Source organism: Poecilia mexicana, unplaced genomic scaffold (genome assembly GCF_051168715.1).
Source record: "Poecilia mexicana isolate PSO_F unplaced genomic scaffold, ASM5116871v1 scaffold_1, whole genome shotgun sequence".
NCBI classification, from domain to species: domain Eukaryota; kingdom Metazoa; phylum Chordata; class Actinopteri; order Cyprinodontiformes; family Poeciliidae; genus Poecilia; species Poecilia mexicana.
In genome coordinates, this window is record NW_028263370.1 from 25285713 (window position 1) to 25313682 (window position 27970).

At 45.6% G+C, this 27970-nt stretch overlaps 4 protein-coding genes across 8 annotated transcripts; 3 read left to right on the forward strand and 1 right to left on the reverse strand.

The window, feature by feature from the left end:
• Positions 1–1656: 1656 nt before the first annotated feature.
• gemin6 (gem (nuclear organelle) associated protein 6) lies at positions 1657–6533 on the reverse strand. The gene is made up of 3 exons (XM_088007070.1): positions 6392–6533; positions 2602–2862; positions 1657–2456 (listed from the first exon to the last, which is right to left on the reverse strand). Exons 1-3 carry the CDS (start codon positions 6433–6435, stop codon positions 2057–2059), a joined length of 705 nt encoding a protein of 234 aa, XP_087863196.1. The 5' UTR covers positions 6436–6533; the 3' UTR covers positions 1657–2056.
• Positions 6132–8744, forward strand: srsf7b (serine and arginine rich splicing factor 7b). Of its 3 annotated transcripts, none has more exons than XM_014978771.2 (7): positions 6132–6243; positions 6836–7016; positions 7087–7266; positions 7334–7426; positions 7492–7620; positions 7688–7732; positions 8547–8744. In XM_014978771.2, the coding sequence occupies exons 1-7, from the start codon at positions 6216–6218 to the stop codon at positions 8578–8580; spliced, it is 690 nt and encodes a 229-aa protein (XP_014834257.2). In that variant the 5' UTR covers positions 6132–6215; the 3' UTR covers positions 8581–8744. The 3 variants fall into 3 exon arrangements, with proteins under 3 accessions (XP_014834257.2, XP_087863202.1, XP_087863206.1); XM_088007076.1 differs by having other exon boundaries at positions 7492–7596; XM_088007080.1 differs by having other exon boundaries at positions 7492–7590.
• A 270-nt stretch (positions 8745–9014) lies between these two features.
• LOC106911952 (reticulon-3-like) lies at positions 9015–12096 on the forward strand. Of its 2 annotated transcripts, XM_014978773.2 has the most exons (8): positions 9015–9172; positions 9893–10043; positions 10111–10167; positions 10235–10373; positions 10457–10526; positions 10672–10718; positions 11874–11932; positions 11999–12096. In XM_014978773.2, exons 1-8 carry the CDS (start codon positions 9112–9114, stop codon positions 12045–12047), a joined length of 633 nt encoding a protein of 210 aa, XP_014834259.1. In that variant the 5' UTR covers positions 9015–9111; the 3' UTR covers positions 12048–12096. The 2 variants fall into 2 exon arrangements, 1 of the variants encoding a protein (XP_014834259.1); XR_015763771.1 differs by lacking the exon at positions 10672–10718 and having other exon boundaries at positions 10235–10490.
• Positions 12097–12874: 778 nt separating this feature from the next.
• Positions 12875–27967, forward strand: cdk15 (cyclin-dependent kinase 15). 2 transcript variants are annotated; one of them, XM_088007088.1, is made up of 13 exons: positions 12875–13072; positions 15519–15659; positions 15746–15840; positions 16046–16125; positions 16217–16311; positions 16493–16637; positions 16706–16829; positions 19030–19203; positions 19281–19374; positions 19488–19551; positions 19625–19673; positions 27059–27201; positions 27607–27967. In XM_088007088.1, exons 1-13 carry the CDS (start codon positions 12875–12877, stop codon positions 27717–27719), a joined length of 1515 nt encoding a protein of 504 aa, XP_087863214.1. In that variant the 3' UTR covers positions 27720–27967. The 2 variants fall into 2 exon arrangements, with proteins under 2 accessions (XP_087863214.1, XP_087863218.1); XM_088007092.1 differs by having other exon boundaries at positions 16575–16637; positions 19083–19203.
• The last annotated feature ends 3 nt before the right edge of the window (positions 27968–27970 follow it).

The following is a 27970-nucleotide window of genomic DNA, read 5'->3' on the forward strand; positions in this document are numbered from 1 at the left end:
CCACTCTTTATTTACCTCCATGGTCCCACTGAGCATGCTCAGTCCGACTCACCTGCTCAGGAGCTTCTCAGGGTTCAGGTCCGTTTGCTATCAGGTCTGGGTCTTTGGTGGTTTTTCATGCTGACCTGTTCCCCAAGAGTTCTACAGAACCACCCAAACCCGACAGAACCGATTTCCCAAGCTTCCAGTTTGGATACGTCCTGCCTCCTCCTGGTTCTGCTGCTTGTTGTGTTTTTCAGACCGGACCCGAGTTCTGTTTCTAAATGAGACGAAGGACGTGGTTGGATGTTGTTATATGCGGTGGGGTTAGGGTTGCCACCTTTCAGAAATCAAAATAAGGGACGTCCACCACAGCGTGTCACCCTACTCCCGTGGGGTGGGATGGCCGCTGCAGCTGTGGACAATATTTATGGCAGTGCTTTTTGTTTTTAAGAAGTGATCCAGAGGGGGCGCTGTGGGGGCGCAAACCACAACCCACATATTGAGGCCTTAGTTAATGTGGCGGTGGTCGCAGGCAGCATGTCTCCCCCCCCCTCATTACCCACTTCCCTGTCAAACTACTTCCAAATAAAGGCAACTATAGCCAACAAAACCTTCAAAAACCAACAGTGATCCAGAGAGCAATCATTCATACTTAGAGTACTACTCCAAAATTGTACTCCAATCAGAGCAGCACACTTTAAACACGTTTAATTAAAAGCAAGTGTAAAATGTATTTGGGAAACTATTCAAGTACTGAGTAACTGATCATAATACCTAATTTAATAATCACAATGTGTCCTCAAACTGAGCTCCAAAAGTATAAAAGTTATGTGAAAATTCTGGTAAAGAGTATTACTAAAATATTTATAAAAGTGAGGAGTTGGGTTTGGAGGCTGGTTCTAGATCAAATTTACCACGAGGGCCAGGATAGTCGGTGTTTTTCCATGGCGACACTTGAAAAAGAACAAAACAAAAAACCAGAGCAATATTTCATTATTTGATACATCAAGTGAGCCAAAGAGCCACTTGTGTCTCCAGAGATCCAGGTTGCAGATCCCTGGCAGATGGAAAGTCTGATCCCACCTCAATACAGCAGCTAAAAGTAAAGCACTATAATTTTTAATTCATTGATAAAGTAAAATTGTGAAGGTTTAAAAAAAATCCACCTCTGAATTTTAAGAAAATACATTTATTTAGCATAATTTCTTCTGTTCCCCTGAGTCTTCCCTCTCAAGTCTCCATCTTTACAAGAGGTTTTGGTTCTAAGGCCGGTGGAGAATCGGGTTGAGGACGTTTTGAAAAGACCCGAGTTGATAGCAGCTCACCGCGGCTGCGTAGTGTCCGTCTCTAGGCAACAGCGTCGGTCCGTAGCGTTCAGGGTCCCTTTAGCTCACACCACGGCAACTTAGCTGACCTTAATATTTCCTGTGTTTTATTTTGGTCATTATTGTTATAATTAGTGTTGATATGTGTGTGATAGGCGAGTCTATCGGACATTTATAGAAATACGGAACAAATCGCGTATCGGTTCAATACGGGACGGTTCCGTATTTTACGGTGTTGAACAGCGCCCGGCTGGCAGGAACAAACTCGGAGCCTGGTGTTGGCTGGAGGCGGCCACATGGGGCGCTGTAAGGAGATTTTATTTTCGTAGGAAAACGATACAAACTCTGATTAATGGTAGAATCTCATTTATTTGATCAATCGGGACCGCACTGTCCGTGACCCGGTTCTGGAAAACTGTAAACCCAACTAGCTGATATGTCCAGAGAAACACAACGGGACCGGAAAGTCAATTTGGTTTGAAAGGATTCAAACTAAATTGATTCATGATCAGCTGATTGGAGGAGACCAGCAGGAAGGGGCGGGGCTTCAGCCCTCAGATTTAAAGAGCAACACATCGGAGGCACCCAATTTGCGTGACCCGTTTCCACCTGGTTCTGTTCAGGAGCTTCTGATAGATGCAGACTGTGGTCCAGAAACCCGTTTGGTACGAACGGGTCATCTAAAGCCAGTTAAACAGGAACTGGATCCAGACTGAACCAGAACCGCTCTGGATCCGTCTCAATACCCTTTATAATCCGTCACTGGTTCCAGGTGGAACGGGTCCATCTGTAACCTGGTCGGGCTGGACCCGAAGCAGTCTCTGGACCCGGTCCAGGATGATCTGGTTGGCGCTGCTGCAGTCGTCGGGTCGATATGGGGCCCGGATGGTCAGAACATGGGCGACCCGAAGTTCGTTCCCATCCTCCTCTACCGGAACCCGGTTCTGCTGGAGCCAGCGGCGGACTCCAGACCTCCTCCGGTGTCGCTCGTCCGGATCCGGGCCACCGGGCTCCGGAGGCGGGAAGAGGGAGCGGAGCCGCTCCTCCGTGTCCGGGTCCGGTTCCTGCAGAACTTCCACGTGTTCCACGGCGTGACCCAGAACCACCCGGACCGACGCACCGTCCTCCCCGAAGCTCACCAGAGCCACACTGGAGACAGAACCAGAACCACATCAGAACCACACTGGAAACGGAATCAAAACCATATCAGAACCACAAGCTGGTTCTGAAGCATTACGTGGGCCGGAAGAACACCCTCAGCAGCCCTGACCGGAAGTGGTGACGTGTGTCTCACCTGTGGGAGACCGGGTCCACGGTCAGCAGCCAGCCGCGGTGCTCCTCCCGCTGCTTTCCCGCCGTCACCCTCACCTGTCTGTGGACGCAGCGGAGCCACAGCTGCGGACCTGAATGAAGCCAGCCGCTCTGCATCACGGTCCTCTGATCAGTAGTCGGTCTGCCTTCTTCTGAACACCGGCCCCGCTCTGCAGGCGTCCGAAGGAAACATGGCAAACACAAGAGTTCCGCTTTATCCTCCACAAAGAGCCGCTGCTGCCCCCTGCAGGCCGGGAACAGAAACAGTGAGGTTTGATTTCCTTTGAAGGGAAAATTAATGTTCAAACTAAAGATTTTAGATGTTGTAAACATGAGGTGCAGATTTTTTACAACTGAGCAGCGATGTGTTATAAACAAGACAAGGTGAAAAAGAAAAGAAGACGTTTGTCCAGGTGGGAAATTGTCTCTATAATCTCCAGGATTACAGAGAATAATGTAAAAATAAAGTTAAACTTGCATCTTAAAAAAAACTGAAAACTTTCAGATCACTCCAGAAATATTGAAATCGACATCATTTTATCTATCAGCACCAGTTAATGGTTCAAAGTCTGTGTTCAATTTGTTGTTGAAACTTGGAAATTCTGACTCCTCAAAGTCGGATCCAATATGGCGGCTACTCACATTACCAGTATGCTGTGGCAAAAACGTGTTTGTATGACCAGAGTCAAAATCAATGTGACATGCAGAACCTGCATGTTTCCATGTAGAAAGTAGAGTTTAAATGATGCTTGCTCCCTCCATCAAGATGATGTGTTGTGGTAGCGGTACGGCACTGGAGATAACCCTTCAAGTAAAAAAAGAAAAGAATAGCTTTTGGATTTTTTTATTACCTAACCCTCTTTAGTATTAAAATTGTGGAGAAAAATTATCTTTTGTGTGAAAACGTCTTGTAGCAGCAAGTCTGTTGTGGGAACGCCAAATCCTGAATCCGATTGGTCAGTTTGCTTTTGTTTATTTGGCAGCTTGGTGTTTTTTTCTGTGAGCTAAAAATGAAAGAGGGAGTTTGATCCTCCCGTAGTTCTAAGAGCCGTTTGGATCCCGCCTGAGCTTTTCAGCTGTGTGGTTCTGGTGGGTCGCCGGTTTTATGGTTTGGCGAACGGAAGAGCTGATGGGTCACCGGTTGGCCGACCGTGAAATCTGCCGCTCTTCCTGAGCGTGGCGCTACACCTGCGGGTTAAACAGTGGAAATGTTGACCAAAGAGTAGAAATGAAGCAGACATTGTTGCTTCTCCTCCTCCGGACGTCTCAGAGCCACCGGAACCTGGGAATGTCCTTCCTCCACCCGGTCCACACCATATCTTCCTATTTAGCATAATTTGTGGAAAAATAAATAAAAAAAAAAAAAAGGTCAGCTGTTTCAGTGGGCCATGCGCATTCCGCGCTGTGGTTTAGGTTTGTACCCAACCCTAACCCTATAAAGAAGAAATAAAAATAATAGTCACAAACTGACAGGAAAATAAAAGAAAACGTTGCAAATGCAAAACAAATTTCAGATCTTAAGATATTAACATGTTGGTTTAAATATTGGGCTTTTGTGATGTTGCAACGTTTAAGCACTCTGTAAAATAAAAAGATTTCACTTTAAAAATGGAGGTGGTTTTTAACTAACCAGAGGATTAAATGTATCATAATTTAACTCCTCATCCCTGTTAGAAGACCACATTTTATTATATTAAAACTTAAATATAGAATAGATTTCTGGTGTAATATCCACTTTTGAAAATCTTTCTAAAAACTTTAATGAAGTCAATTTAAAAAATGTTTATTGTCTGAAAATCTCATCACAAAACGCAGGAATTGATATTTATTTTTAATTTCTTCTGTAGAAAGTCGTTGCAGGGAAAACTTTATATATAATTATGAAATGAATATCTTTTTGTGGGGGTGGAATAGAAAGCTGCTTGGTTCTTATCGTCATCATGATTTTTAAACATGTTTTTTTCTCAGACTAGAGGAGAAAACTGATGAATTATTGTAACAGTTTTGGTTCATAAAGTCACAACATTCATAGTTTCTCTTAAAAAGGACATTTTAGTTCAACTAGTCTTTTTATTTTTCACATCTAGCATCAGACATTTTTATAAAATTTTATTTATGGCATATTGTCCTGAACTTGATCTTTATTAGCTCCACTTTATGCCAAACTAACTTGTATAAAACAGAAGATTTTATGGGTAAAAATAAATCCTGTCTCTATTAGTCAAATAGACTGATAAATTATTAAAACATTTTAATATCTTGGAAATATGGCAAAGTTCACAGAGCGAGCTGTCTGTCGCAAAACATACAGAATAAAATCAGTTTTCCAAAGTAAAGTATTAAATAATGTTGGTTTCCCTGAACATGAGGGATTATACTGAGTTTTCTGTTTTCAACAAGTCACAACTGGACACATTTCTCCAGCAGAAATATTTTACTGAACATTTCAAATAATCTGTTTTGCTGAAGTTGATCTTTTTAGCAGCAGAAAGCCAAACAGTGACCAGTTGGCAGGGCCGTTCTGACCCCTGACCCCTGATGGGACTGAGCCACTCTTCACAGGGCCGTAGGCCGCTGGGCACTGGGACCGGGCCTTTATGTGGCTCCGAAGGTTCAGGTCAGAGTCCATCACTGCTCCCAGGTTTCGGGCTGATCGCTGGTTTTTAGTTGTAATAACTGAAGCTGTGTGTTGATCGTTCCTCTTTAGGTCCAAAGATAATATCAGCCCAGGTCTTTAGTTCAGCATTCAACCTCCTCAGTATTTGAGATTTTCATTCAAAAACCTTCCCCTACCAAACTTGTCTGTAACCATGGCAACAATGTATTGTTTTTGCAAACAGAAACAGCAAAAGCCCAAATAATCCCTGAACTCTGAGCTCAAGTCCCAGAGGGGATGAAAAGGCGACTTCATGGTTGCAGCTCCATCATAGCAGGCCAGGATTACTTCAGCTGGTCCAAACGCTGCAGCAGAGTTCTGATGAAAACTAAAAACAGAAATCATATTTCTCCTGATGAAGCTTCCCTTCATTGGCTCCCTTTTAATCCATATTATAATCTCAGATTCTACTTGTCACATATAGAGGCCATAATAATCAGCTCTATCAGAGATCTGACTGGTCCAGATGTTCCTACCAGAACCCTGTGGTACCAGACTGCAAGTTCTACTGGTCCTTCAGTTTACTGAAACGACACTCTGAATACTTAGCAGATCAAAACTTTGCTGTGTGAGAAGCTGACGATTAAAAGGGATGTTTGTCCAGTCGAGCGGCTCCACAGCCCCATACAGACAGATGATGAAATCATAATTAATGAACTGATTTAAAGAGAACAGAACTTTTAATAAGCAGAGCCATAGCGAAACTCCTGGAACTGAACAACAAACCGTTCAAATTAAAATAATTTTATATATATATATGTGTGTGTGATTGCATATATATATATATAATTTATATATAATAATTAAAAGCTCAAGCTAACCAAACTTTTACGCTGAAATCCAACCGGAAAAGGCCTACTTTGTTTCCGGCGCTGGATCAGTGAGCAGTTAGCAGCAGAGCTAACCTGATCGCGGACCGATCAGAACCGTCCGGTGTCAGAATGTCCCGCTTCGGGCGTTACGGAGGAGGTAACCCGCTGTGACTTTCTTCTTAATCAGTACCGGTCCGTAGAACCGTCCGGTACTCTCTCACTGGATAGTTTCGGAGAGTTTTCGCAGCTGGCGAGCTATAAGTAGGGCTAACGGCTAACATTCGTCTGTGACGTCACTGTTGTACCTGCTGCACGTGTCTTCAGGTGTTGTCCGTGGTGTTTGTTTCATGTGATCACAGGCGTAGATCAATGGGTTTGATTAACAGGCGGAAGTTGTTAAATTAGCGGGAAATATACCGGAGTCTGGTTCAGCAAGTAGCCAACAGGTGAGAGGATGCTGCCCCCTTGTGGCGCACCGGAAATTACAGCAACAGGCTGAGAGCAGCTGAGCCCGCCCACCAGCACATACCTTCATATTTATTATACGGAGTGGATAACGTTAGTGCAAATTATTATAGCATATTACACACTGCGGTTCTGTTGGTGGTTCTGTTGGTGGTTCTGTTGGCAGTTCTGTTGGCGGTTCTGTTGGCTCTGGCCCCGCCTCCGTATGTGGTTGGATGTTCCTGTGCTCTGATTGGCTGTTGGAGCTGCTGGCTCCGCCCCCTGACGCTGCCTCCTGTCTGCAGAGTCCAAGGTTTACGTGGGGAACCTGGGGACCGGCGCCGGGAAGGCCGAGCTGGAGCGGGCCTTCGGGTACTACGGGCCTCTCAGAACGGTCTGGATTGCCAGGAACCCACCGGGCTTCGCCTTCGTGGAATTCGAGGACTCCAGGGATGCTGAGGACGCCGTCCGAGGGCTGGACGGGAAGTGGGTACCGCCCAGGAGCACAGGTGAGCCGGGCGCGGCGGCAGACTGACCGGCTGTCGGCGTGTTTCAGGGTGATCTGTGGCAGCCGGGTCCGGGTGGAGCCATCCAACGGGATGCCGCGGCGTTCCCGCTATGAGAGGCCGCCGCCACGGCGACCGTTTGACCCCGACGACAAGTGCTACGAGTGCGGACAGAAAGGCCACTACGCCTATGACTGCCACCGCTACGGCCGCCGCGGCCACCGCAGCAGGTACGCCGCGGCCGGCCTGAGGTCACACCACCTGTCCGCTCTGGTCTCATGATGCGATCCGCTTTAGATCCCGGTCCAGGTCCCGGTCCAGGTCCCGGTCCAGGTCCCGGGGGAGGCGGTATTCCCGGAGCCGGAGTCGCAGCCGGAGTCGAGGGAGGAGGTGAGTTCTGTCGACCCGCTGGTCCAGAACCACGGCGCCGGGCTCTGACCCTGTGATGTCATCAGATCCAGGTCCTCTCCTCGGCGATCCAGGTCCAGCTCACCCAGAAGATCCAGGTCTGGTTCACCCAGAAGGCTGCGGTCCGGTTCTCCTGGGAGGTCCCGGTCCCGGTCAGTGTCAAAGTGCCGCAGCAGGTGGGTGTCGCTGTTCTGAGCACGCTCAGTGCAGAGTTCACCTTGACCTACGGTTCTGTCTCTGCAGGTCCGGATCCATGGGCCGGTCTCATTCCGGATCTCGAGCCAGAAGGTGAGACCAGAGGGGAGTCATGGAGGTCATAGAGGTCATCGAGGACGGTCCTGTCCATAGACATGAATACATAGATGCCTCATTGAGCGGGTCGGCCCGTGCAATACGTCACAGTGTCCGCCATATTGGATGGGGCGTATCTGCTGCCCCGTTCTATTTTTAGTTCATCCACACTCTCACTCTCTCATATGTCTGGGAATAAAACGGTCTAAAGAAAAATGTTTCTAACTTTTTGATCTGAATATTTCATTATTTTGGTTTCCGAACTAAAAGCACAATGTTTTTAATTGATACATTGATATTGATCAATCATTTTTATATTGGCATTGACGAACACACACACACACCTATACAAGGATGTATTTATAAACATATTTACATTTCATAAGTCAATGTGCATTTGCCATTTCAAGATATGAAGAAAAACAATTTAGGTATTTTATTGTATAGATGATAAAGTACGTAAATTTAGGGTGATCCGATCGATCGCCGTAGGAGTCAGCTTCCAATGAGGCGTCTGCATATTCATGTCTGGTCATGGGAGTTATAGGGGTCATGGGGGTCATGGAGGTCAGCCTCAGCAGCTGCTGCTTTAGTCCTTAGCATAGCTTGGTATTCAGTCCTCTGTCGGGCAGCAAGGGGTCAAAGGTCAGAAGCACCTGGAACCTGTCCACCTGTCTAACGAAGGGGCGGAGTCAGTGGGAACGCTTCCTTTAAATAGCTTGGGTTCAGGCAGAGCACTAGATCCAGAAACTATAATCTATAATCAATAAATCTATGACGGCTTTAATGGTTTTTCTCTCTCTCTTTCCAGTCGCTCGGCCTCCAGGACTCCTGCTGACAACTGACTTCCTGTTTGCTCTCTGATGTTTTGTACGAACTCACTCTGTTGTGTAGCAGCTCTGTGATTATTGATTATTAATTAGTGACTATTGGTTTCTGATCAACCTGCTTTGGTTCCTCAGCTGTTTACTTCCTGCAATGATCTGTTAATAAAGGTTTATCATTCAAACATGTGAGTGTTCAGTCCACCAATCAGATAGTCTTGAGACTGAAGCCCCGCCCCCAGCCACCAATCAGACAGTCATGAGACTGAAGCCCCGCCCCCAGCCACCAATCAGACAGTCATGAGACTGAAGCCCCGCCCCCAGCCACCAATCAGTCTTGAGACTGAAGCCCCGCCCCCAGCCACCAATCAGACAGTCATGAGACTGAAGCCCAGCCACCAATCAGTCATGAGACTGAAGCCCCGCCCCCAGCCACCAATCAGTCATGAGACTGAAGCCCCGCCCCCAGCCACCAATCAGTCATGAGACTGAAGCCCCGCCCCCTGAGCTGTTAAAGTGTTCTTGGAGTCTGAGAAACTGCAGAAGAAGAAGATGGAGGACTCTTCTTCACCCAACCACTCCTCTTCATCACCCATGGAGCTCTTTCAGGCAGGTAAGACACACCTTACCTGCTGCTGTGTGGTTGCCATGGAGACTAGCTGTGTTCAGTGAGCTGATTGGCTGTCACTAATCCAGTCTGTATGCCCAGTTATAGCCAATTAAACCAGTACAGAACATTAAACTGAGTCAAATCCAGGGTAGAACTCTGCAGAACCTCAGCCTTCAACAGAACCGAGCTGCTGCTTCAGAACCTCCAACTGGACCTCGGACCTGCTAATCTGCTACGTGGCGTCGGTCACCTGATCGGATCAGCTCTGAGAACAGAGGCAGGTTGTTCTCGACCCACCGGGTCCTGGAGGTTCTGGTAGATCCAATCAGCTTCTTCTGGTTCTGGTAGATCTTGTGTTCTGGAGGTCGGTTGGTTCTGCGGGTCTTCATGGCTTATTGATGCCGAGTGCAGTCCCCAGAGAGGAGATGGGTCAGAACCCGTCCATCAGCCGGTGTCTGATCAGCAAGTGGAAGAAGAATTATAGTTCTGCTGGTTCTGGACTCGTTCAAAACCAGTTTTCATAAGCAAGTCCAAATGGGACGGCAGTCAGGATGAGAACCTGGTCAGGTTCTACCTGGAAGACACCATGTTCTGGATTTATGTGTTTGAAGATGAAACTGTGTTATACTGGACCAGAACCGGACCGGATCTGAAGATCCAGGTTCCGATTTGATCAGAACCAGGTTCTACCCATAATGCCTCATGTTCTGCCAATCTCACCAGCCCTGCATCTCGTCTATTGGAGGGATCCCAGGAAGTCCTTGGCGGCGTTCATCTCGTCTCTGATGGTTCTTGTTGCCATGGCGACGCTGTCGGTCATCAGCGTCGTGTCCTACCTGTTGCTGGCCTGTCTCTGCGTCACCATCACCTTCAGGTGGGTGGAGTTCAGCTGAGGAATGATGTCACGGTGATGTCATGACGACTCTGCTTCCTGCCGACAGGGTTTATAAATCCGTGATCCAGGCGGTCCAGAAGTCCCACGAAGGTCACCCCTTCAGGTAGGCGACAGAACCGCCCGGCCTCCGGACTCCCTGACCTTTAACCCCGTCCCCGGCCCTCTGTCAGGTCTCAGCTGGACCGGGACATCTCCGTTTCCCCGGAGTCGGCCCGGCAGTTGGCCGAGCGGTGCCGGAACCGCCTGAACTGGCTGAGCGTCCAGACCAGGAGGCTGCTGCTGGTGGAGGACCTGGTGGACTCGCTGAAGGTCAAAGGGCAGGACCCGGTCCGGTCAGAGGGCAGGACTTGGTCTGGTGGCCCGGTCTCAGCTGGGTTCTGGTTCTGTTGCAGATGGCGGTCATCATGTGGCTGATGACGTATGTCGGTGCGTTGTTCAACGGCGTCACCATTCTGATCCTGGGTGAGTGGTTCTGGTTCTGGTCCATCTCCTGATCAACTACTACTGTAATACCCACAGTTACCACTAGAGGCGGTGAATAGCGCCTCCACCCACTGGCTCCACCCTGCTATCCTAATATGGTCGTTGATTATTGTTCTGTTTGCAGCCGATGTCGTTTTCTTCACCGCGCCGCTGATCTACCAGAAGAAGAAGGTACCTCCTCCTGATCCTCCTCCTGATCCTCCTCCTGATCCTCCTCCTCCTCCTTCTGATCCTCCTCCTCCTCCTCCTGATCCTGATCCTCCTCCTCCTGATGCCTCCTGATCCTCCTCCTGATCCTCCTCCTCCTGATCCTGATCCTTCTCCTCCTGATCCTCCTCCTGATCCTCCTCCTCCTTCTCCTCCTGATCCTGATCCTTCTCCTCCTGATCCTCCTCCTGATCCTCCTCCTCCTGATCCTCCTGATCCTCCTCCTCCTGATCCTCCTGATCCTGATCCTCCTCCTCCTGATCCTCCTGATCCTCCTCCTCCTTCTCCTCCTGATCCTGATCCTCCTCCTCCTGATCCTCCTGATCCTCCTCCTCCTTCTCCTCCTGATCCTCCTCCTGATCCTCCTCCTTCTCCTCCTGGTCCTCCTGATCCTGATCCTCCTCCTCCTCCTGATCCTCTTCCTCCTCCTCCTGATCCTGATCCTCCTCCTCCTCCTCCTGATCCTGATCCTCCTCCTCCTCCTGGTCCTCCTCCTCCTGATCCTCCTTCTCCTCCTGATCCTCCTCCTTCTCCTCCTGGTCCTCCTCCTCCTGATCCTCCTGATCCTGATCCTCCTCCTCCTCCTGATCCTCCTCCTCCTGATCCTCCTCCTCCTCCTGATCCTCCTCCTCTTGATCCTCCTCCTCCTGATCCTCCTCCTCCTGATCCTCCTGATCCTGATCCTCCTCCTCCTGATCCTCCTGATCCTGATCCTCCTCCTCCTCCTGATCCTCCTCCTCCTGATCCTCCTGATCCTCCTCCTCCTGATCCTCCTGATCCTGATCCTCCTCCTCCTGATCCTCCTGATCCTGATCCTCCTCCTCCTCCTGGTCCTCCTCCTCCTGATCCTCCTGATCCTCCTGATCCTCCTCCTCCTGATCCTCCTGATCCTGATCCTCCTCCTCCTCCTGATCCTCCTGATCCTGATCCTCCTCCTCCTCCTGATCCTCCTCCTCCTCCTCCTCCTCCTCCTGATCCTCCTCCTCCTGATCCTCCTGATCCTCCTGATCCTCCTCCTCCTGATCCTCCTGATCCTCCTCCTCCTGATCCTCCTCCTGATCCTCCTCCTCCTCCTCCTCCACCCAAACCGACCCGGTTCTCTGTTCTCTGTGATTTCAGACTCAGATCGATCGGCAGCTGGTTCTGCTTCGGTCCAAACTGGAGAAGGTTCTGCTGAGGTGAGTCCGCTCTCCGTCGCCTGGTTACCGTTTCCATGGTGATACCTGACGGTGTTGCCGCCGCAGACTGCAGGACCGGCTGCCTGGAGCTGTGAGGAGGAGCAAAGCGGAGTGAACCTGAGATCGGCCCGGTTCCGGCCCAATAAAGAGTTCTGATAAATAAACTCTGTGCCGTTTTTATTTATATCTGCAGAACCAAGAAAAACCGCGGAGACCGTTTCAGAACCAGAACCAACGCTTCACTTAGTTTCAGGTGGTCTGGTCCAGTTCGGTCCGGTCTGGTTCGGTCCAGAATAATCATCAGATTTATTGATCTCTGCACATCTAACCAGCCGGGTCCACAGTAAAGAACCCGGTCTGGACTGGTTCTGGTTCTGATCAGACAACCAACCCATCGTCTTCCAGGAGTTTGTCTCCAACCGGGTCAGGAGCTGCAGCTGGAGAGACGGAACCAGAACCAGAACCAGATGGAGTCAGCCCAGGGTCCTGAAGGCCTGAAGCTGCAGAGTAGCTCTGCTGCAGCCTCAGCCCGACCCAACAGAAGGTTCTGGTTCTGATAAAGTGCTTAGTCAAAGCTGTGGTCTCACTGCTTCCCCTGAAGAATCTCCGGGTTCTGGGTCGGACCGGCTCCCAGCAGCCCGGTTTGTTCAGCTGCTTCCTGTGATAGAAAGGCTCGGTCCGATGCCGGTGCTGACGTAGCAGCTGATGAGGGGTCAGAACATCTGAGAACAGAACCGGGTGCAGATCCGGTCCACTTCAGGCTTTAGGAGGAGATGCTGAGCAGCAGAGCAGCCAGCAGGGGGCAGCAGATCCCTGCGTCTCAGTCTGAATGGAGACTGTTGTTCCCAGAGACCAGGATGGAGGGGGGGGGGGGTCATGGGACCTGAAGGGGTCATGGGACCTGAAGGGGGGGGGGGCTGCTTCTCCTGATCCTTGTGAGTCATGAGGAGGAAGAAGCAGCAGATGAGTCGGAGTGGAGGGAAGATGGAGGAGTTTTCCCGCTGCGTCACGGAGGCCAGCGGCTGGCTGAGGAGCTGCTGCTGCTGCGAGGAGAGGGAGGAGGAGGAAGATGGAGGACCAGAGGAGGAGGAGGACAGTCCCAGGAGCTACAGGACCTGGACCTCCATCCCGCCTTCTCTGGTACCGGTCCAGATCCTCCACATGCTTCACATGACATACTAACTTCCTCACCCCGAAGGTTCTGGTTCTGTTGGGCCTCAGAAACTTTGGCGTCACTAAACACCATCACAAACAGGTGATGTTAAAGGTGGATCCATTGTTTTAAGGTGGATCCATTGTTTTAAGGTGGATCCATTGTTTTAAGGTAAGGTAATTTTATCTATACAGCACATTTTCAAAATGCTTTACATGAATTAGAAGGAAAGACAAACAAAACAACAAACCAAAAAGGTAAAAGTATTAAGAGTTAGAATAAGTAGTCCATCATTTCTAAACCTGTAGAGGTTTCTCTGGATTATTGTTCTGATAAAACTAAATGTTGGTTTTCAATGTTTGTTCTAGATTCGTTAACTAATGGGACTTTTTCTAGATCTTGCTTCGATATTAAAAATATAAAGCTAAATGTTGGTCTAAGGTAATAATTACTCCACAGTTTAGGAAAATAGTAAACAGGGCAAAGAAAAGACACATCAGGAAAAACAGGCACATGTAGCAGCATTCAGGTAATACAAAGATATGAGTGAAAGGCGGTGACATCACAGTGCATCTGCTTCCTGTGTTTGTGTGTTGCATGTGTATGACCATGAAACCATGCAGCTCGGTCTCCCAGGCAACAGTCTGATATGATGGTTATCCAGGAGCCAGTCCTTGGGAGCGCTCTGCTCCACAGTCACACGGATGATTTCAGAAGGGAGTGAGGAGAGAAGGAGCGTTACGTTCACAAATCTTCCAGGAGATTTGAGATCGCCAGCCAGTCCAGGCTAACACAGGGGAGCCAGTTCAGATGCAGAAAGCTTTAGGTCGGGTAGATTTTAAATTTTAACCTGCCCTAAAGTCTCACCGATACATCTCTGTTAATTCCAATCATCCAAATTAGTGTGGCCGTTCCACTGAACCAAAACTAGCAACTTCTCCAGGATCGATTCCTTCCTGCTACAGAGTTTTAGAGTCTCAGCAAGAATCACATCCAACTTGCGTCTCTGTCACCGTGTCAGTCTGAGTGTCTGCTAGTCGGCCCAATCCGTCACAAATTTGTCGACATGCCAGGTATCTGCCAACTCCAAACAGAAATCCTGTTATCATGAATCCAAATAAATCCAGGATGTATCCCTCTGGGTGTGTCCCTGTAGGACAGGAGGGCTCTCCTCTGCCCAGTCTTCTCCTCGAGACAATTTGATCAATTGCATTGAGAGCAGCTGACCAGATCCATAATTTGTAGATTTGGAGGATGTGCAAAGAAAGGCATAAGGGAATTTTTCTGCCATAATTCAAAAGCTCACATTTTCAGCCCAAAAGCAGGAGTTCATGTTCTTGGTTCTCAAAATGTTTAACATTCTCCAATTATGGCAGAAAAATTCCCCCATAGAAAATCTCCAAAAAAGCAGCACAAAAACAGAGCAAGCAGGGTGAAGGTGGAGTTGAATGAGCTGGAGTTTAAGGTGGAACCAGTGTTTTAAGGTGGTGTTAAGGTGGAACCAATGTTATAAGGTGGTGTTAAGGTGGAACCAATGTTTTAAGGTGGTGTTAAGGTGGAACCAATGTTATAAGGTGGTGTTAAGGTGGAACCAATGTTTTAAGGTGGTGTTAAGGTGGAACCAATGTTATAAGGTGGTGTTAAGGTGGAACCAATGTTTTAAGGTGGTGTTAAGGTGGAACCAATGTTATAAGGAGGGTGCTAAGGTGGAACCAATGTTTTAAGGTGGTGTTAAGGTGGAACCAATGTTATAAGGTGGTGTTAAGGTGGAACCAATGTTTTAAGGTGGTGTTAAGGTGGAACCAATGTTATAAGGTGGTGTTAAGGTGGAACCAATGTTATTAGGTGGTGTTAAGGTGGAACCAATGTTTTAAGGTGGTGTTAAGGTGGAACCAATGTTTTAAGGTGGTGTTAAGGTGGAACCAATATTTTAAGGTGGTGTTAAGGTGGAACCAATGTTTTAAGGTGGTGTTAAGGTGGAACCAATGTTTTAAGGTGGTGTTAAGGTGGAACCAATGTTTTAAGGTGGTGTTAAGGTGGAACCAATATTTTAAGGTGGTGTTAAGGTGGAACCAATGTTTTAAGGTGGTGTTAAGGTGGAACCAATGTTTTAAGGTGGTGTTAAGGTGGAACCAATGTTTTAAGGTGGCGTTAAGGTGGAACCAATGTTATAAGGTGGTGTTAAGGTGGAACCAATGTTTTAAGGTGGTGTTAAGGTGGAACCAATGTTTTAAGGTGGCGTTAAGGTGGAACCAATGTTATAAGGTGGTGTTAAGGTGGAACCAATGTTTTAAGGTGGTGTTAAGGTGGAACCAATGTTTTAAGGTGGTGTTAAGGTGTATAAGCTTCATTTCTCATTCTGTGTACCTGGGTTGTCCTAAAGCTGTGTTGTACCTGTCCAGCAGTAAGGTCCCCCCTTTCCTGTGTGTTCAGGTGGATCATGAAGCTCCCGACCCGTCTGGATCTCAGCCTTACTGGTTCCACACGCTGCAGGTCCGACGGTCCAGGATTCCAAGAGGACGAAGCAACAGTGACCCGCTAAGAGCAGCAACTGCACAGGAAGTCTTCACCTGGGTCAGCTGATGATGTCATGACGTGTGTGATGTAAGACTGCATCATGTTCTTCAGAAACTGAAGCTTGATGTTTGCGCTGTGCTCAGAAAGCGGGTCTGGAGTTCGGAGCGGCCCAGTCGTACCTGAGCCTGGAGAAGCTGGGAGAAGGAGCGTTCGCCTCCGTCTACAAGGGCATAAGCAGGTCAGATGGTCCATGTATGATGACATCACAGAGTAAAAACAAATACATTATTTTAAAAAAACCATACATTGTGATTTCCAGATGGTTTTTAGATTGTGTCTCTTACAGTAGTAGACATGAACCTGAGATGACAATTTCAGGCCTCCGTGATTTCTAAGTGGGAGAAAATCACGGAGGTCTCACTGCGTCTCGTTTTTCTGTTTAGGATCAACGGCCAGCTGGTGGCTCTGAAGGTGATCCGTATGAAGACAGACGAGGGGATCCCGTTCACCGCCATCAGAGAAGGTATTCAATGAGATCTGTACACCACACACCCGAGTCTATATGTGTCTGCACTCACCTGTGTGTGTGTGTGTGTGTGTGTGTGTGTGCACAGCCTCTCTCTTAAAGCATCTGAAACACGCGAACATTGTCCTCCTGCATGACATCATCCACACCAGAGAGACGCTCACCTTCGTCTTTGAATATGTGGTGAGAAAGGCCCTCTCTCTTATGCAGCAGTTCCCAGTCTGACCTGAGGGGGCGCTGCAGATACAATCTCAAACAGGCCTTATTGATTTGAGCTAAATGTTTAAAGCTGGCAGCAGATGTTTGTGATGTTTCGGGATCTCCAGCAGCTCTGATTCGCTGACTCGTATTTGTCTGGTGTTAGTGTAGTAGCTGCTCTCTTCCTGCAGGGGGCAGTGCAGCCCACAGTGGTAGATTGAAGCGTTCTGATTCTTGTGTTGCTGCAGCAGACAGATCTGGCCCAGTATATGACGCAGCACCCAGGAGGACTTCATTCGCACAACGTGCGGGTATGTGCACACACAGCAGGGGGCGCTGCAGGAACAGCATGTTGCACTGATGCTGTTCTTCCATGCAGATCTTCATGTTCCAGCTGCTGCGCGCCCTCAGCTACATCCACGGTCGCAGGATCCTGCACCGAGACCTGAAGCCCCACAACCTGCTCATCAGCTACCTGGGAGAGCTCAAGCTGGCCGACTTCGGTGAGGAGCGCCCCCTACAGACTGACAGCTTTACACTCTAAGAAATTTAAAATCTGATGTTACTTGTTTTATCCGTTTTATGTGCAAATTACTTCGTAAAACATCATCCTGTCACTTTAACTCTAATGGGTATTTATGCAAATTAACGTTGTCCCTAGTTACTTTCCGTTTTCACACCAACTGCGTACATTTGGGTAGCAGCACTCCATGCTGCTTTTGGTGTCAAAAAACAGTTTCATAGTTATTTTGTTTTTTTTACACCAAACCAGGATGAAGTGCTGCTAGCATTAACTGTAAAAATTAGAGTAAAAATGGAGTTTGAGCTGAAAAATACCTTAAATAATAAAACAAAATCTTTCCTTAATCCGTGGATTCTAGTGACATTTAATGCTCTGCAGTTCTTTTCTAAGCTGCAGTGAAAAGAGTCACGCGGAAGTAAACTAGGTTTACGGAAAGGAACTAGGGACAATATTCATTTGCATAAATAGCTACAATATTTAAAGATTTAATCAAACAGAATTGTTTGATTAACTTCCTTAGCCTGAGTTGTTTTAACACATGTTGTTATGTAAAAACAATGAGACACGCTCATGGTCAGCATAAAAACTGAATTTAAAATATTAATCTGAACATAAAACAAGCATCATCAGAGTTGGTGTGAAGTTTTGGATAAAAATGCTTGATCTCATAATCCAGAAGTCCCCAAACTGTGGGGCGCGGGAAGCCGTCTGGATGAAAAACAAACCAAAACATGAACACTGTACGCGCTGGGTTTTTACCTTAGAATGGCCAACTCTCTGTTATTCCTCTGTCAATTTGATACAGTAGAGGCTTCCACACTTCCCATATCTGTGTCCTCTGTCACTTTTATCAGCAGTTAAAACTGTTTAATCCGTTGTTAACATGTCGTAACCTGGTTTTCCGAGCCGCCTTTAAACGCAACATGAGCGCTACGACGCTCGCGCTGGGTTTCCACCTGTGAAGGAGACCTGCTGCTGCTGGGCGGAGCTACGTAGGTTTGTGTTAGAATCACGGCAGCAAACCAGCAAAACGCAAAGAACTTTTCACAGTTTTTCCCTCCAAACTAACCGACTGAGTTGAGTAAAGCTGCTGGATGCAGGTAATGTTAGCTAAAAGATGACTAGCTAATGTTAGCTAAAAGATGACTAGCTAATGTTAGCTAAAAGATGACTAGCTAACATCAATACAGAACCTTAAGCTTAGCAAGTAGCTTGTAGGCTACCGACGTTGGTGTCTATTTTCAGCTATGTACATTCATTTTGCCCCCCAAAAAGTCGATGATCCCCCCCACACACACACACACACACGCGCGTTGTTTCAACCAGACAGCCATTTGTAATCCACAGGGGGGGGGGCAGAAGAAAAAGTTTGGGAACCACTGGCTTAATCTATTTAAATGAAGTCAATGGAAAAAGTGAAGCATGTGAAAGCTACTGATGAATGTAAAGGGTTAATGTTACTCAGACCTGCAAACTGAAGGGAGAGGTTTGAAAATGTGACGGTGAGGTTTGGCCAGCAATGTTTCCCACAATGCATTGGGCCACCAGCAGCAGCAACTAATTAAACCACTTTTTATTTGTCTCAATAATTGCTTTTAAGACGTTTAAGTCACCAAATATTCATCTATGCAGAAATCATGAATGAGGCACTTATTGAATAGTTTAAGTTTAATATTTGAATTCACACCTTGAGCGACATGGTGATTATTTTCATGACACTGCTCTGCAAGTAATTGTGTTTGTTTTACTTAAGGAAAGTGAAAAAGCTGCCTCTGCTTGACCGGGTTTGACCTTACTGTTCTTAAATTTCACTTTATAAAATATGTTGTAGTGAGTTAGATTTGTCTAATTAATCCAATGAAACAGAAATAATTTTAATGTTTCCATTAATGAACTCAGTTATGTTAACTGGTTCCACTAAACCCTCATTATAACTTAATGTTGAACAAACTGACATCTGTAAATTTAACTTCAGGATTAAGTTAAACAGACTTACGTCTAAACTGTTGAATTTACTGAACTGCTTTTGTTTGTCTAATGATTTCGTTGAAAATAAATGTGAACCTCTTTACATTTAATGAGCCACGTTTAGTGGAACCCATTGACATAACTTGGTTAAGTAAATTCAACCTTTCATTTCTTACAGTGTACCACAGAATATTTAGTTTTTTCACTTTTAGAAAAAGCACAGGCGTCTGCTGTGCTTTTAACCCTGAGGGACTCCATGGTGCAGGGCTGGCCCGGTCCAAGTCCATTCCCGCCCAGAACTTCTCCTCCGAGGTGGTGACGCTGTGGTATCGGCCCCCCGACGTTCTGATGGGATCCATCCACTATTCCACGGCCCTGGACATGTGGTGAGCGCCGCCTCCGCCGCCACCTCTGCCGCCGCCGCCGCTGCCATGATCAGTAAAGTTTGGTTTATTTTAATCAGGGGGGCGGGCTGCATCTTCATAGAGATGCTGCAGGGAGCGCCAGCGTTCGCAGGAGGTTCTGATGAGCTGGAGCAGCTGCAGAACATCTGGACGGTGAGTTCACCAAGTTCTGATCGGGTCTGGATCCAGTTCTGATCGGGTCTACCTTAAGCACCACCTTAAAGGCTTTGGTTTTGTTGCGGCCGTGTGTTGGTGGTCTTCTGCAGGTTCTGGGTGTCCCATCAGAGGACAGCTGGCCTGGGGTCAGTCTGCTGCCTAACTACAGACCAGGTGAGCTCACCTGTCGATGTCCACATGCTGAAGGCACGTAGCACATTAACTTACATTTCTGTTTTCACCTTAGAGCGGTTCATTCACTGCAGGCCGAAGCTTTTTAGAGATGTTTGGAAAAGGTAAGCTAAGCTAAACAAGGTAATTTTATTTATACAGCAGATTTTCAGCAATAAGTCAATTCAAAGTGCTTTACGTGAATTAGAAGGAAATTTAAGCAAAATAAGAAACCAAAGGAAAGAGCAAAAGAAGACAAAGTATAAAACTACATATTGTTGCCCCATGTTTAAGAATAAGTAGACCGTAATTGATAAACTAGTGGGATTTTTCTCTGGATTCTTGTTCTGATAATGTTGAGCTAGCAAGCAAGGTGAGATCCTCTGGACTCACCTTGCTTGAGTTTCTGTTTGCTGCACCAGAAAGACTTTGGTGCAGCAAACAGAAAGGGGAGGAACGGATCACTGTCAGTCTCAGACCTTAATTGGAAATGGGGCCATTGCACTCCGGAAGTGAAGGGGGCGCTATTTCCTATACTTCCGTTTTTATTTTCTTTTGAAATCTGTGATGTATTTTCACCTTTAGGAAGGAGTTTCACTCTCAGAATGTTTTTGAACTTCTCTCTCTCATTTACCTCAGCAAAGCTCAGTTTTTAACAAATTCTGTAGTTTTCGGCGTACTTCTAAATATGCTTCTTAGTCGCATCTTTTCCGGGTCTACTACTGCCTCTAGTGGCGTGGGGGTGGTAGCACAACTAACCTAATTACATTACTAAATCAGAATACCACAACGTCTTTATTATTGATTCTGGCATTACTGGAACAGTAAAATATAAATTCCCTCACAAAAGAACATACCTTTTCATTTTCTTAAGGAAGTAGAGCTAATTAAATGAGATGAGCAAGAACTGAAAGTGATTCCAGTTTCACTTGATGGCCAACCTGTTGAAACTGGCAAATTTTAAATTCCTTGTGTCATTCCTGGACAGTCAGCTCAACTTTGCTGAAAACAATGACTGTATCTTTAAGAACTGTTCTCAGCGACTCTTATCTTTTAATAAGATCTTGGGTTGAGGTTGTTGAGTTAAAATGTTAAGTTTTAACATTTTAACTCGAGTTTTAACTCAACTCAAGTGAAAACAACATTTTAACTGAAGTTTTAACTTTCAGGTAAATGATGGTGAAACCAAAAACATCTCTGTCTCAACTGTTTGTTGAAAGAAATATTTTAGCAGAGAGCATCCATCCTCATTATCAGTTTGAACCTCTGAGCTCATGAAGGTGTTACTTTATTTTCCTCTGGGAACTAGGAACATCTATTAGACGTCATTTATTGACAGTGCAATAATTATTCTTAACCAAACTAAATAACATTTACCTATAGCATGCTAAGTGTTTTGCTTTGTTCAAAAATTGTTGATAATGTGATTCTATGATTTATCGTTTTAGAGTTGAAGGAAAGTTTCCACCTTGATGGATTAAGCAATTTCATCTAATTTTTCCTATATATAAGACTCTACCAACAAAAAATCTCAGAATAATAAACATGGCACTGTAAAAACAGAAATGTGAATTTTTGCTTGTATCTGTTTAACAACCCTGTAACAATCTGGGTTGTTATTCTTCTGTTAACCCAACTAATTTGATTGTTATTGACTTTTGCTCAATTAAATTTCTTACATATACATTGCAAATGGTATTTTTATTATATTTGATCATGTTGTTTTGCATGTCCCATTATGTCTTTTGTTCCTCCCATAATTGATGGAGATTTAAAGATATTATAATGTATAAAAGTATTGTCATTTAATTAGCTCTACATGCTTAAGAAAATGAAAAGGTATGTTCTTTTGTGAGGGAATTTATATTTTACTGTTCCAGTAATGCCAGAATCAATAATAAAGACGTTGTGGTATTCTGATTTAGTAATGTAATTAGGTTAGTTGTGCTACCACCCCCACGCCACTAGAGGCAGTAGTATACCCGGAAAAGATGCGACTAAGAAGCATATTTAGAAGTACGCCGAAAACTACAGAATTTGTTAAAAACTGAGCTTTGCTGAGGTAAATGAGAGAGAGAAGTTCAAAAACATTCTGAGTGAAAATCCTTGTTAAAAATGAAGATGTCACAGATTTAAAAAAATAAAAAATAAAAACGGGAGACCGCGGATAATATCGGAAATAGCGCCCGTCAGTAAAGCAAGTATGACAGTCTTATGGCCAGGCTACCAACTATAACCTAACAAAACCCTCAGTATTCCGCAGTTTAGCTCAGTATAGTTAAAAGTTATTATAAAATTACGACTTTATTCTCGTCCGTTACTCGTATTTAAAACAAATCAAAACCTCAGAGCCTGGCCCTTATACTCCATCATAAGCAAGTAACTGTAGTTTGCAAAAAAAGGCCAGAAAGTAGACAAAACCTATTTTTATACACTTTTCATCTCTTCTCATCTGACAAGCTGAAATATTTAATATTGCTGCAAATTTTTACCCAATAAATGTTAAAAACTTTATACTTTGTATAAACTGAAGAAGCTGACCAGTGGCCAATGCTTACAGTTAAAAGTTTTCCTGTATGAAGTCTAAAAATGCACATCCTGGTGAATCACTAACTAACTGTTAGTGATAATTTTAGAAATTCCCCTTCCCCTTCATTAATGACTTTTATTACATACATTATATCTATCATGGTAATTCAGGTGAGTTATTTTTAATTCTAAATGAATATCCTTGGACTTTTATTTAAGTGTTATTCTCCTTCAAGGTACATTTATCTAACGCCAGAATAAATGCAATGTACATGATGCAGTAAAGGAAATTAGAAGATCTGACATTTATCCATTATGGAGATGATACGTTTTGGACGGGCGATGTGCCTCGTACACAGGGAAGAAGCTTTTTGTTATCTAGCTTTGCAAACAAAGTCGTTAGCTAGCAGCTAGCTAATAGCACAACAACAGCAGCCAGATGTCTGTATGATAAAAACACTGAATGATAGATCAGAACAGTTTCTCCTCACCTGGCTGTCTCCTCCCCTCAGTAGTTCTTCAGAGAAAGGCAGACAGAGGCCTGTCAGTGTCTGTTGTATCTCATTACCTCTCTGCTTAAACCGCTGAAGCAGAAACGAGACTTCAACGTTTTTCTGTCCTCTGACAAGCAGCAGGTCTGCTCCACTTTATTCACCAAAACGTTTTAATTCACCAAAAACTGATCTGTAATCTGGATCGTTTGTTAAGTTGAGCTCCAGTTAGCCGCCTTATCTCACTGCGCGAGAGGCAACTGCGTCATGCGTCACGGGCAAAAGGTCAAAGGTAACACGGTGACCAGAGGGATTATTATGTTGTACAAAAAACCAAAACAAAAAAATAATTTTAGTACATGTTATTATGTGTCAGAAGAGGGCTTTGAAAATAATATCAACAAAAAATAAAATAAAATTGACCAATAGGGCACTTTGGGGCAAAGAGCAAAAAGGGCAGGTGCTCAAGCACCCTCAGCCCCCCCCTCTGCACGTGCCTGCTAGTTGGGCTAACAGGTCTGACTCTGGTTGGCGTCTCTTTGGCTCCTTGGTGCCTTCCTCCCGCTGTGGCGCCTAATGAAGCCACTTCCTGACAGTTTCCCTGCAGTCAGTCAGCTTTGGGTCAAACTGCAGAAACACAGAGATAAGAGTGAGGAAGGCGCCGGTCAGAAAGATGAAAAACATTAGAAAAGTTCTGAAACATGTTGAAATATTAAATAGTGTAGTGGTTATAGAACAAACACAAAGCGTACGGTTCCCCATGTACACTCAGTTCAATCAATTAGGACACACTAATGAATATTCATTATTTATCTTAGTTGACAAATACAGTAACATTTCCCCATCAAGCTGCAGCGTAATGTAGCATTTATGATGCTGCACTCATGTTAAAATGAGGGAATCAATATTTAAAATAAAGGCTGTTTATCAGTAAACCTAAAGATAAAACTCAGGGAGGATCAGGGTTGATTTAACAGGCAGAAAAATAGAGCAAAAGGTGATTAGTACTGTAGTTGGAAAACTTATTTACAGTTTATACAGGATAAACTTCTATCCAATAGTTGGTTCAATCTTCCATTAACAACAAGCATTTCCAAATAAGTTGATTAAATTAATTAAAAAATGTCCATATGCTGATAAAAATCCCACACCAGTAGTAATAGTCCAGTTTAACCAGTTACCAACCCAAGAATCGGCAGGTTTAGATCAGTGGTTCTTCTGCCACCTGGATTCAATCTGTGGTGATTAACAGCCTTCTGCAGGACTGATGGCTGCAGAAGGTCATGCAACCATGTGAATCAGCTGTTCGGGGTCAGAGGGTTAGGGTAATGAGGGGAAGGTTTAGGGGGAGCGGGGAGTTGAGGAGGAGGGGTGCAACAAACGGCATACTTAAAATTGATTAGACACGGGTCCTCAAGGCCAGCTGACCTGCAAGGTCAGCCTTGGTGTCAATCAGCAGCTGATTGACACCCTGCTGCTGTCAATCATCAGGGTTTTGCTGATTGACAGCAAAACCCTGTCAATCAGCCATCAATTAAAATCATCTGTGCTGAATTATGGAAATGCCTAAAACTTGCAAGGCAGTGTGTCCTGAGGACCAGTGTTGGAAAAACCCTGGATTCGACGTTGGCGTTTCAACTATTAAAATTCGACCACAAAACAACATTGATTCAATTACATATTTTCAGTATTAGTTAATTGGCTAGAATTGGATGATTGTTTGATGGTTGATCCACCGTCAGTTGCCGACCTCAACCAAAAATCAACTATTCTGACTAGAATTGAATTACCATCGTGTGCCATCTGGGTGGTTTCTCAGTCAGAATCTGGTTGCAAACCTGAGATCAGGTGTCAGTCAGTTATGGTAGATCTGAACTTTGGTTTGATGACCGAAATATGAGACATTTCAGACTGATAGGAGGAACCACAGAGCTCTGTTAGGTTAAAGCACATTTCATGAAGTTTAGATATTTTTCCTAAAACAGGATCCAGAGGAATCACCTCAAATGTTGGACTGGATTTTATTTCAATGTCATTGTGAATGTTAGAGCCTCATTTTCAGCAGTGGAGCTATAAAGGTTATAATTTTGGAGAAAATCTCATCAACATCAATATTTCCACTAAATAAGAGACAGAAATGAATATCATGTTTGATGGAGGAAAATCCTCTCAGACTCTGAGCTCAGCACGAGATGCCAGAGAGCAGCAAGCTAGTTTTACAAATATTAAACAATTAATTTAATTACATAATTATTACAGTAGAAGCTATTTGTTTGTTACTTAATGAAATATATTTCATATTTTTGTTGTGAATGACGTATACTTGAGACGAACGAGGTCATTAGTCCAAGTTTGTTGTTTATTGAACGTTCAGGAACGGCTGAACTCGCCGCAGGTAAACAAAACAACCTGAACAGGTGATCAGCTCTAAACCATGAGTACCTTTTGACTGTCTGTCCTTTAGCATGCCTGTTGCCGTGGCAACCGCCTGCTCTCTAAACCCAAGCAGAGATTACATTGAAAACATAACATTCAGTCCTTTTCGTTATTAGGTTTTCAGGATTGATATTTATTTTGCGATTATTAATAAGCGTTCCCCTGAGCTCCTGCTCTGATGGTCAGTTGCTCTTTGAGTCCCTTTTTTTATTTAGTTCTCAGCGTCCTGGTGACGTTCAGTTTGTCACCTTCTGCTGAGATCAACTCAAAACCTTCCGCGATCAATCGAGATTGACATATTGAGCACCTCTGAACTAGACAGACAGGGCAAGGAAGAGAAGCATCAGGAAAAACAGGCACATGTAGCAGCATTCAGGTAATACAAAGATATGAGTGAAAGGCGGTGACATCACAGTGCATCTGCTTCCTGTGTTTGTGTGTTGCATGTGTATGACCATGAAACCATGCAGCTCGGTCTCCCAGGCAACAGTCTGATATGATGGTTATCCAGGAGCCAGTCCTTGGGAGCGCTCTGCTCCACAGTCACACGGATGATTTCAGAAGGGAGTGAGGAGAGAAGGAGCGTTACGTTCACAAATCTTCCAGGAGATTTGAGATCGCCAGCCAGTCCAGGCTAACACAGGGGAGCCAGTTCAGATGCAGAAAGCTTTAGGTCGGGTAGATTTTAAATTTTAACCTGCCCTAAAGTCTCACCGATACATCTCTGTTAATTCCAATCATCCAAATTAGTGTGGCCGTTCCACTGAACCAAAACTAGCAACTTCTCCAGGATCGATTCCTTCCTGCTACAGAGTTTTAGAGTCTCAGCAAGAATCACATCCAACTTGCGTCTCTGTCACCGTGTCAGTCTGAGTGTCTGCTAGTCGGCCCAATCCGTCACAAATTTGTCGACATGCCAGGTATCTGCCAACTCCAAACAGAAATCCTGTTATCATGAATCCAAATAAATCCAGGATGTATCCCTCTGGGTGTGTCCCTGTAGGACAGGAGGGCTCTCCTCTGCCCAGTCTTCTCCTCGAGACAATTTGATCAATTGCATTGAGAGCAGCTGACCAGATCCATAATTAGATTTGGAGGATGTGCAAAGAAAGGCTTCAAAATAAAAAGAGAAAAAGAGGACAAAAACAGGGGGCAGGGCAGGAAGAAAGCAGAGGAAAAAAGCATCCGCCTTCACCAAAAAAAGCTAAGACTAAAGTCTAAGATTTGGCAGATAAAGTGTTTAACAGGGTTGCTTTAATCTCCACTGGCTGCCTGTGTATACTTACAGGGTTAAGGCTTGGGGGCGTGGCCAGGGCCCCAGGAGATGGGCTACGTGAGAGGAGAGGGACACCCTGGACAGGTGTCTGGGCCATCATAGATAAAGGCAGGACAAGGATGCTTGCTAGGGCTAATTTAGAGAGACCATGGCAGGAGGAAGCTGCAGTACCTGGGGAAAACCTGGCATTCCAGGAGACAATATGTTAACTCCTTTTCCTCAGGCTAGGATTGTTGCAAAGCATCAATTCTACCAACTACCCCACTGTGCTGCCTGCTTTAGGGATAAACATCCCAAATGGACCTGGATGAGAGTAGTGCTAAGCTGTTAAATATAAAAGCTAATCCTGGGTTTAGATGCTAACAGGAGCTGCTAACAGGCTGCACAGTGGTGCAGTTGGTGCACCTGCATCAAGAAGGTTCTGGGTTCGATTCCTGGCCCGGGGTCTTTCTGCATGTAGTCTCCATGTTCTCCCTGTGCATGCTGGGTTCTCTCTGGTTCTCCACTTCCTCCCACAGTCCAAAAACATGACTGTCAGGTTAATTGGTCTCTAATTTCCACCTAGGTGTGTGTGTGTGTGTGCATGGTTGTGTTTCCTGTCTGTCTCTGTGTTGCCCTGCGACAGACTGGTGACCTGTCCAGGTGACCCCGCCTCTCGCCCGCTGACAGCTGAAGGCACCAGCACCTCCTGACCCCATGAGGGACAAGGGTGTTAGAAATGGATGGATGGAGGAGCTGCTAACATGCATTATGCTCAGTCTCTGCTCCTCTGCATCAGGTTGGAGCAGCTCTCCTGTAAGACTGATGACCTGGCCCAGAAGATGCTCAGGCTGGTTCCGACGGAACGGATTTCAGCTCAGGAGGCTTTGCAGCATCCATATTTTAGCACGCTTCCTGCTCCCATCATGCACCTCAGAGATGGTAAGACCACCACCTGCTAAAGAGCTACAAAAAAATTATGTGTAATATTGAGGGTTCAATATAGAACCATTGTGGAAAGATTTTATATTCAGATTTGCTAAATGTATCCACTATAAGCTCCACCTGTGAACAGGTTGGTTTAACAGTCTAAGTAAAGCTGTGCTCTGATTGGCTAGTCTCTGAAGCCAGCAGGGGGCAGCACTTCCAGCTGTCAGCTGTGCTGCAGGACAACCGGAGCTTAGCGGAGAGGCTGCGTCTCCTCACTGAGAGTTCAGAAGGTTTTTAACCATCAGCAGCTTCTGCATGACCAGATCATGTTCAGGACCTTCTAACGTCAGCACCACATCTTATACACAGAAGAAAATCCACATTACTTGAATTAAAGTATAATTTGCTGTTTTTCAGCTGTGTCCATCTTCAAAGTTCCTGGAGTTCGCCTGGAGACAGAATTCAGAGACATCTTGAACCCTGGACAAAAACTGAAGTCTGCCCGGCTTCCTGCCGCCGGCTGTTGGTGATCAAACCGCCAATCAGATCGGCGGGACCTGACAAGATGAGGAAAGGGGCAAATCAACCCTTTAGGGAGACGGATTCATAAACTAGGGATGGATTTCTGATGCACTGGTCCAGGGCAGCTGTGGCTATGATGCAGTGGTTCTCCCTCATCAGAGGTCACTGATAGGGGAAGCTTTGGAGTCCTCTGGAATTGATCAACACTATGCAGAACGTTTTGCAGAAAACCTAAATAAAACGTTGAGCGTCTCCAGCG

Excerpts from the sequence above, each read along its gene's own strand:
- srsf7b (XM_014978771.2), top strand. The coding sequence starts at position 6,216 with ATGTCCCGCTTCGGGCGTTACGGAGGAG. Across the intron at positions 7,427-7,491 it reads AGCCGGAGTCGAGGGAGGAG|ATCCAGGTCCTCTCCTCGGC; the intron begins GTGAGTTCTGTC and ends TGATGTCATCAG. Across the intron at positions 7,733-8,546 it reads TCCGGATCTCGAGCCAGAAG|TCGCTCGGCCTCCAGGACTC; the intron begins GTGAGACCAGAG and ends CTCTCTTTCCAG.
- gemin6 (XM_088007070.1), bottom strand. The coding sequence starts at position 6,435 with ATGAAACAAACACCACGGACAACACCTGAAGACACGTGCAGCAG. Across the intron at positions 2,863-6,391 it reads CCTGAAGACACGTGCAGCAG|GGGGCAGCAGCGGCTCTTTG; the intron begins GTACAACAGTGA and ends CCCGGCCTGCAG. Across the intron at positions 2,457-2,601 it reads GTGGACCCGGTCTCCCACAG|TGTGGCTCTGGTGAGCTTCG; the intron begins GTGAGACACACG and ends TTCTGTCTCCAG.
- cdk15 (XM_088007088.1), top strand. The coding sequence starts at position 12,875 with ATGAGGAGGAAGAAGCAGCAGATGAGTCGGAGTGGAGGGAAGATGGAG. Across the intron at positions 15,841-16,045 it reads GTCTACAAGGGCATAAGCAG|GATCAACGGCCAGCTGGTGG; the intron begins GTCAGATGGTCC and ends TTTTCTGTTTAG. Across the intron at positions 16,312-16,492 it reads CCTTCGTCTTTGAATATGTG|TGTAGTAGCTGCTCTCTTCC; the intron begins GTGAGAAAGGCC and ends GTCTGGTGTTAG.
- LOC106911952 (XM_014978773.2), top strand. The coding sequence starts at position 9,112 with ATGGAGGACTCTTCTTCACCCAACCACTCCTCTTCATCACCCATGGAG. Across the intron at positions 9,173-9,892 it reads CATGGAGCTCTTTCAGGCAG|CCCTGCATCTCGTCTATTGG; the intron begins GTAAGACACACC and ends CAATCTCACCAG. Across the intron at positions 10,527-10,671 it reads CGTCACCATTCTGATCCTGG|CCGATGTCGTTTTCTTCACC; the intron begins GTGAGTGGTTCT and ends TTCTGTTTGCAG.